General features: G+C 35.5%; 1 protein-coding gene across 1 annotated transcript; it reads right to left on the bottom strand.

Annotated features, from left to right (window-relative positions):
• Positions 1 to 3,817: 3,817 nt before the first annotated feature.
• LOC106875838 (uncharacterized) lies at positions 3,818 to 8,285 on the bottom strand. The gene is made up of 2 exons (XM_014924128.2): positions 8,191 to 8,285; positions 3,818 to 5,397 (listed from the first exon to the last, which is right to left on the bottom strand). Exon 2 carries the CDS (start codon positions 5,376 to 5,378, stop codon positions 4,344 to 4,346), a length of 1,035 nt encoding a protein of 344 aa, XP_014779614.1. The 5' UTR covers positions 5,379 to 5,397; positions 8,191 to 8,285; the 3' UTR covers positions 3,818 to 4,343.
• Between the last annotated feature and the right edge of the window lie 683 nt (positions 8,286 to 8,968).

Here is an 8,968-nt window from a genome sequence, read left to right as displayed (position 1 = left end):
CGGTAGCAGCAACGTCGTCGGCAGCGGCGGCGGCAGTGGTTGTAGTGGTGTTGGTCGTTGACGGAGTGGTGAGAGAAAGGGCTTGTCCAGTTTGTGCCACTGCGATAGAAACATTTGTAATAGTGATTTGTAACAGTGATTTTAGCTATCGTTGCTAGCTCTTTCTGCCCCGCTTCCGTTCTCGTCTTCGTCGTTGTCAACGTCATCGTCATCGTCGTCGTCGCCATCATCATTATTCTCGTCGACGTCTTTTTTTTTTTTTTCTGTGAGATGGGATTGGTAAAGCTGGAAAGTCTCCTTCCTTAAAACCATAACAGAAACGGTTATTGTTCTTGCTTTTAGTCTTATTATATTTGGTGTTGTTGTTGTCACTTCGCATGCTTAACTTGTTGTCCGTGGTAATGTTGTCCGTGGTTGTCTTCTGACGGGTGCTGTTTTTGTGGTTGTCTTCTGATTGGTGGTGATGATGATCTCACCGAAAAATTCCTGTAAAACTCTATATTTTTCCCCTTCTAGGCAGCCAACAGAACCTGACAGATTGCTACCACCGCTGACAATGATGTCTCTTCCTGCTCCCTTCTAAACGTCAACGCTGTTTTCTTTTTGTTAATGATAGCCAGCTAAAACGTTGAGGCATGTGGGGAAAAAAACAGTCCCCTGCTATTGCACCTTTTTTTATTGTCGGTTTTGAGACTTTAATGACTTAGCAGACGAAGGACATCATACATGATGTTTTTTCTGAGTCACAGAGATGATGGGAGGAAGGAAGTTATCCTCATATTGGAGACCTGGTCCTAATGTTTGCATTAGAGTAGACTCCCCCACCCACGAAGATATCTAAGGACCAGGTAGTGGATTTAAACCAGGCGATAAATTTGAATCCACCGCTATCTCTCTGTGGGCTTTCATATCGCTTCCGCCATCGGAATTTATTTTACAAGTGTTTGGTCGTTCTGAGGTTAGGGTGGAAGTGACTTGGCCAAGTCGTCTCGTTATAAGATCGAAACCGAAACTATGAAGTTGTGGAGCTAATTTCTTAAGCCACACTGCCATATCTGAACACTTTGGGGTGCAGCTGTTGAGAGCAGGAGAGACCCCTAATTCTCTTTCACAAGAGGGCAGAAGGCTCTCAAATGGTTACTGTTACCAAAATTGCAGCATTTGGGTCTCTTACCTCCTCATAGTCCTCTTTGCTGCCTCCATGCTAACTTTCACCTCCCCATTTTTTAAACATCTGCTTGGGGATCTTTTCTAGGTCTCCAGCCGTTACCAGAGTTCATACTAATATCTTTAAGTTCGATCGTTTGCTGTTGTTCTGCAGCTCCAATTAGGTCTACTTGAGCAGATCTAGAGTGTGAAGGTAATCGGCGGAAACAATTAGATATTATCAACATATCTATTGTTCTAGATATACTATACTCCTACCTAGTAGAGGGCCGTACTGCACGTTTCACAAAACAGTGAGGAATCTATTACTCCAGTCTATTTCGTCACTGTCCAGTCTATTTTGAGTATTTCTAGATTCTGGTGATGGTTACAGTGGGAGAGGGTAAGATGAACTTGATCGGTGTGTGTTAGTCGCAGTTCTGTATTTATTGATATAATGTTTGAATCTATTAACGCTGCACCTATTTCCTTGCGTGTTAGTATTTTCTTTATGCTTGGCTGGTCTGAGTGGAAGGGATAGTGTTTTAAAGAAATTGTATGTAACAACTAATAGTTTAGACTTCTGTAAGGCGGTGAGCCGGCAGAATCTTTAGCACACCGGGCAAAATACTTATCGGCATTTCGTTCGTTTCGACATTCTGAGTTCAAATTCCGCTGAGGTCGACTTTTCTTTTCATCCTTTTGGGGTCGATAAATTAAGCGGCAGTTGAACACTGGGGTCGATGTAATCGATATATCCCCTACCCCCAAATTCCTGGCCTTCTGTCCAAATTTAAAATCAGTATTTTAGACTTCTGTGAGCATGATAATGTTTGTGTTGTTGATTGAGACGGTTGATTATATCTGATCTTTTTGATAAGAGAAATGATGGGTCTAGTAGTTGCTTTGGAGCTTAGCTTCTGTGTATTTGATGCGGGGTTGGAACTGTGTCTGAGGAATGGCAATATAATGTGACAACAATTTCATCAGCATATGAAGCCGTGCGTAAGCTTTGGGAAGAAATGGGAAGGTCTTTTGAAAGGTGTCATAACGTAGAGAGGAGAATGGGTGTGTTAGAGATATCAAGAATTTCTTGTTTTCTTTATATGGCTTTTGTTGGTTGATTAAAAAAAATCTGGTAAGTTCGTTTCCTTGGTCAACACTAAAGACCTTTATCAAAGTGTGGATATATTGTACCATTTGAAACTTATAGTAAGATAAGGATGTGATGATGTCGTTGTCGCTGGTGATATTATTTTGTATAGTGTTTTATTTCTTCTTTTGTAGATTCTGTTTGGAGATAAGTACCTTGCCTAAAAAGGAAAGTAAGTAGTTGCAACGAGAAATAACCCACATAGTCTTATTTCACGTCAACACAACTAAACTTTTTAAACATTTCCCAAAATCGCCCATGAAGAGGGCGCTGGCTGTGTGATAAAGAAACTCACTTTGCAATGTAGTTCTGGGTTCAATTTCATCGTGCAGTTCCTTAGATAAGTGCTTTCTACAGTAGTTTAGGATCGACCAAATCCTTATAAAGGAAATCCTGTAAATGGGGACTGTGTGGAAAGATATCGGGAGGAGCTTGTATTTGAAATCTTTAAATAATTTTTGTTGTATCTTACATGAATTCTGTCGAAATTTACAATGTTGGTTTTGATAAATAAGGGAAATTATTGCCAACATTAGTAAAATAAATTAATATAGAGCTTCTCATATAATGTTACTCTTTTACTTGTTTCAGTCATTTGACTGGGGCCATGCTGGAGCACCGCCTTTAGTCGAGCAAATCGACCCCAGGACTTATTCTTTGTAAGCCTAGTACTTATTTCATCGGTCTCTTTTTGCCGAACCGCTAAGTTACGGGGATGTAAACACACCACCATCGGTTGTCAAGCGATGTTGGGGGGACAAACACAGACACACAAACATACACACACACACACACACACACACACACACACACACACACACACACACACACACACACACACACACACATATATATATATATATATATATATATACGACAGGCTTCTTTCAGTTTCCGTCTACCAAATCCACTCACAAAGCTTTGGTCGGCCCGAGGCTACAGTAGAAGACACTTGCCCAAGGTGCCACGCAATGGGAATGAACCTGGAACCATGTGGTTGGTAAGCAAGCTACTTACCACACAGCCACTCCTGTTGCTGTCTACTGTAATTTTTAAGGGGTCGGGAATAAAGTATGCTTGAAACAGCATTCAAATCTTGTCGTTTATACCTGTGTTATCAGCCTTAGAAAATAATATCGCCACTCTCTCTAGAGTAACCACTTGCCTAGACATTGATAAGGATATCTTGTTTAGGTCGGCTTCAAATTTTAGAAGTAGATTTGTATCTAATTAAAATTATTTTTATTATTTTATCGGAGGGACGGTATTCATTTTTTTTTTTAGACCCTTAAGAACTGAAGGACATATGGATTGGAGTAACTCCAATAATATACAATTTAAACGTGATCAGCTTTTTATCTTTTCGGGCTCAAACACTGACATCAATTTAATCGACTAGCCCTTGTCTCAAATTTCTGGTCTTGCACCGGTTAGAAACAATTATTTATAAACTTTATAATGATTATTTCGTGTTAGAAAATGTTAGGTGTTGTGAACATAAAACTCTGCACTAAAGTGATGGAAACAAAATATTTTTATTGCTTAAAAGTGGATAATACATAATTTAAAAGGCAATAATGGGGTTGGTTTACAAACAGCAAAATTTTAAACATATAGATAGTTCTGCGTTTTTAAAAACTTTTATAAACCTTTGGTCTTCTTTGTTGGCGTTTTTGTTCGAGCAACATTCCATCATATAGAGTTTTTGTTTTCTTGGTCACGCGATGTTTCATCCACTTGAAGAAATTTGATGAAATTTCACTTTGTTGTCCCTCAAATCAAATGAAATTATTCTTCTTCTTAAAGAAGAGGTGTTTACTGATATAATCATTCAAAATTGCGTTGCATTAAATAAAGTTATCTGTAACCTGCTATCTTTCTAGCATCATTTCTATTTACTAGTTATGTAATTTTTCATTTTATTAAGTCTCTTAAAAAAATGGATTTGAAGTGTAATCTAAATCTTAGCTATTAACAATTTGTCATAGAGGAGTTTATTAAAAGTATAATTTCAATTCAAAACCAGTTGTGAGAATGATCATAATTATTCTTGTGTTATACATTCATATTCTTGTGACGGCCATTTTCCTCCGAATTCCACTTGATAGTTGGATGTATCATAAAATTTCTCAGGGTGGTTGTAATATCTACTCATCCAAGTGTAAAAGTGGTAAGGGTTGTAGTAAACTTGATTCCTGATAAAACTGGAAGGATGGTAAGATTGGTTGTTCATATTCATCCAGTGTCCGTCAAAATCCATCTGGTTGTTCCACATATCGAAATTTCTGAAATAATGGAGTTGGTCACAATTACGGCTATTCATGTCCATCGAATTATATTGCATATCCATCTGGTAGGAAGACATATCCATGTATTTTCTCTGGCTCCAATAGTTATGAGGAAAATATGATTGCTTACCGAAGTAATAAGTGCTGAATGGATTAATATGGCAGCCCCACTTATCCATATAACGACCACCTATGTCCATCTGGTAGCTAGACATATCCATGAATCTCTCAGGGTAGTGCATTTGATTGAAATTCATTTGTGGATGAGACATATAACGCCTGTAGTAGCTGTAATAAGGGTTGCAGTGACGTCCACTTTTGTCCATGTATCGGCCATTCATATCCATCTGGTAGTGAGACATGTCCATGAATCTCTCAGGAAAGAACCAGTTACGACCATAAGAGTAACCAGGGTAGCAGCCTTGTCTTGAAGAGCTGAACATATTCCAGTAGGGATGGGAGTTTTGTCCTTGCGTATCCATCCATTTTCCATTCATATCCATCTGATATCCGGACATATCCATAAACCTTTCTGGAAAGTCCATAAAATTACCATTTCTATGGAATCTATCGTTATCATAGAAACCGTAATAGTTGTACATAGATTTACCATAGTATCTGTCATTGTCAGAATATTTGCCATAAAATTCATAGAGTTTGGGATCTACCATTTTCCCATAAGAATCCATGTATCTTCCTTGGAAGACCATGGACATCATGTTCATTGGTTCCATGAATCCTCTGTATTTTCTGTTAAATTGGGGACGGAATCTGTTCATAAAACGGTTCATTGTTGGTATGTTTTATAGGCTGAAAAAGAAAGAGGATTTTTAAAAATATATTTAGATAAACAGAGATCAAGGATAAGTAATACAAAGTGGAAGTTTTAAAATATTGTAAATGTATCTATCATATAGCAAAACCTTAAACACGCTGAAGATCTCCTGAAAAGGCAAAACATTTTCCTTTGAAAAAGTTGCAATCAACAAGGCTTAACTGAAATATAATAATACTAATTCATCACTATCATAATATTTTTGGAATTTCTTCATTGGGCATAAATAACCCTTTCTGTTATAGGCACAAGGCCTGATATTTTTGGGGAAGTGAGTAAATCAGTTGCATCAACCCCAATATTTGGTGCTTATTTCATCGACCCCAAAATGATGAAAGTTAAAGTCGACCTCAGCGGAATTTGAACTCAGGACGTAAAGACACTAAGCATTTTGTCCTGTATATCCGCCGGAAATTGAACTTAGAGCGTAAACACGCTATTTTGTCCGGTGTATAATTGATTCTGCCAGCTCGCTGCCTTATTGGTGATAAATAATAATTATGACCCGTTAGTATCTAAAATGATTTTTAAAAAGGTATCCATCTCAAATTAAAGCCGTTTTTGTTGACTTCTGAAAGTTGAAATTAATCTCTTTGATCAAATGACTTTCACAATAAAGTAGTATTACTTCTACTTATTACAATAAGGGAAAGCCAAGGTAGCTTCTAATATTTCAATTTATTTCTCAAAAGCTTCAATCCCAAGGTTTTTAATAGATACTAATCTTTTAGATGTTAACTTGAACATCACAGAAAGAATAACAATAATTTTAGTTCTTTTTTTTTAAATACTCAGCAGAAACATTAAAGTTAAGGTAGACTGACATTTAACATTTTTGCAGAAGACTGAATAAAATGCTTCCAATGAGTTATTTAAGTACCGACGCAGAGATCATTTTTCATTCCCCCGGCAAATATGGGAGACAATTATGGACATGTTTTAGTATTATTCTGGGCTAGTCAGCGATATGTTTTGCATTATACAAATGTAATAAATCATAAAATAATATATTCTCTAATTTATGAAACTGAAATATGAGACATAAATTACACATGACGGCTGTTGTTATTGTCGTTTATCTACAGAGAAATTTTGTAATCAAAAACGTTCCCGCTAGGACCATCCTGTACTTTTCAGAATATCTAGAACTCCATTATCCAGTGTGTACTTCTTTTAAAACGATTTAGTTTGATATGAGTGAAATTTGGCTTTTATTTCTAGCAGGTAGAATGATTGTGAAGTTCCTTCGTTGGCTTACAATGGTATATGCGGATTACATTACTTTATTTTACAATATCCAGCTTTCGACATTAACCGTTATTTAGGAGACTGATTAACTGAATGTTTATAGGTGAGTTATTATTATGTTAGAATTTGAAACAAATAAGAAACATCAACAATAGTTTGACAACTCCTCATCCTGATCTGTAGAAATATCAACTTCTAAATATCAACCACTTAGTAATTAACATATTTAATTGACATATTTAGTTAAGTATCATATTATCGATTTAAATCATTAGAGTGATGACTTCAATCACAAAGAACACTTTTGTAAAAGAAAAAGAAACTTCTAAAATTTCCGTCTTAAAATTCAAACAACTATTCAAAATCATAAATTTCAGTAGATCGAGTAGTTTCCTTTTAAATATAGGTCTTTGTTGTATCTTAAAGACTACAGCTGGTATTTATTCTGTTCATCACATTATGAATGCTATTTTTGATAACTATTTTAACTTAAACCAACAAAGAAGCTTCTTTGTGATTGCTTGATGTCTAAAAAAATCTTTCTCTTAAAAGAGGAAGTACACATTAGATCATGTAGTCCGAAGTACATTTCGTCTCAGCCTCATCAAAAATAGACGGTGTGGTCATAGGTAGAATGCTTCCCAGCATGGCTGACATGCAGATAAACAGAAACAGCAACAATGAACAGCTTACTTCCAACTAATTGCTCAGTAAGCTAACAATGTTTTACATAGATGCCTTTTAAATTGTGCAACTATTATACTTTCTATGACTCGGAAAATATACCTACTAAGGAAATTAGCCTATACATCATAGTCTAAGTATCACATGTCCATACCCATCCTATATTTTATAGCTAGGGATTATAATGTAACTGATTATTTTCAGTTACATGATAATCTTAAATTCGTAAATAGCTAAACGAAACATGTTGAGAAATACAACAGTGTCAGTTAATGGAGCAGATACACATATCACGCATGAAGTAGTAAGGAGGAAAAAAGCTAAAGCTAGTTAATTGATAAAATTCACACAGTGAAGAAAGACAAAAAAATAGTTCAGTGGTTATTACTGGATTATTCTGATCTTCAGCAATTACAGACAACTCTGAATACATTTGTGTTATTAGATCTCATCAACAGATCGTAGCTTACTCTGTATTACTAGATCAGTGACAAAATAATTTTAATATTGATGTTCATTGATGTACACCAATATAGCGTCAAAAATGATCATTATGAAGGCTGACAGACTTTAGATTGATAAATATATATCCAACTAACAATGTTGTGTCGTATTCCTGAAGATAAATAGCAAAAATATTTATGCAAATCTAGTTTTAAATATATGCCATTTTGTTATGGGGCAATACAGAACTCAAGTCCTCGCATGTGCCTGGAAATAACTATGTGAAACATTTTCCCATTTTTCTTTGAATCCTTACATTAAGATAACATTCTTGAGAGTAGTTCCAACCAAAGAATTACAAAGAAGTTTAAAAGCAATAAAAAGTAGTTTACCTTCTATAAAGACAGGAGACTTGGTATATTCAGCCGTTGGTTGCTAATTATGACGCTCGATTCTATTTCCTTGGATATTTATACATAGTTCTTGGAGGTGTGGCTGCTTTAATGTATGCAACGTTCATAAGATTGACTGTTAAATCAACCAGATAAATTGATAAAAGAATAGATAAACAAAGAAATCACTGAATATCATTAAAAAGGAATTCGATGTAATTAACAATGCGAATGAACTTTTGGAATCGTTTAATATACTGTGGAGATTGAAATGTAATAATGTTCAGCAAGCTAATTTTGGAATAATTAGAAAATTTAATCGAATCAACAAAGAACATATATTTTCTTTAATTTAATATCAGCACATGATAAAATTTAGCTTTATTTTCAGAGTAATTAAAATTGTAAACAAAGAATAATTATATATTTTCAGGATGAAAAGGTAAAAACATTTTGATATAATTACATGACAACCACATTAGATTCTAGTGAATAGGTGCTTTGAAAGTATTTAGTTTAGGTTTTCCACCTGTTTTAATTTACACGCCGGAAGCTGGATAAGCCATTAGGAAAAATAAGCATAGGCGTTGGAGGCCAAGGTAAAAGTGGTACCATAAAGTGCTTTCCAGTATCGGATTAACGACGGTGCAACCGAATAAGTGGCCCGTAATACATACATGCATACACACATACATAAATACACACATACATAAACACACACACACACACACACACACACACACACGTATATATATATATGCATATATATATATATATA

The sequence above is a fragment of the Octopus bimaculoides genome, chromosome 1, assembly GCF_001194135.2.
Source record: "Octopus bimaculoides isolate UCB-OBI-ISO-001 chromosome 1, ASM119413v2, whole genome shotgun sequence".
Taxonomy (NCBI): domain Eukaryota; kingdom Metazoa; phylum Mollusca; class Cephalopoda; order Octopoda; family Octopodidae; genus Octopus; species Octopus bimaculoides.
Note: the sequence above shows the minus strand (reverse complement) of the source record. Positions and strands in the feature narration are given on the sequence as shown.

Excerpts from the sequence above, each read along its gene's own strand:
- LOC106875838 (XM_014924128.2), bottom strand. The coding sequence starts at position 5,378 with ATGAACCGTTTTATGAACAGATTCCGTCCCCAATTTAACAGAAAATAC.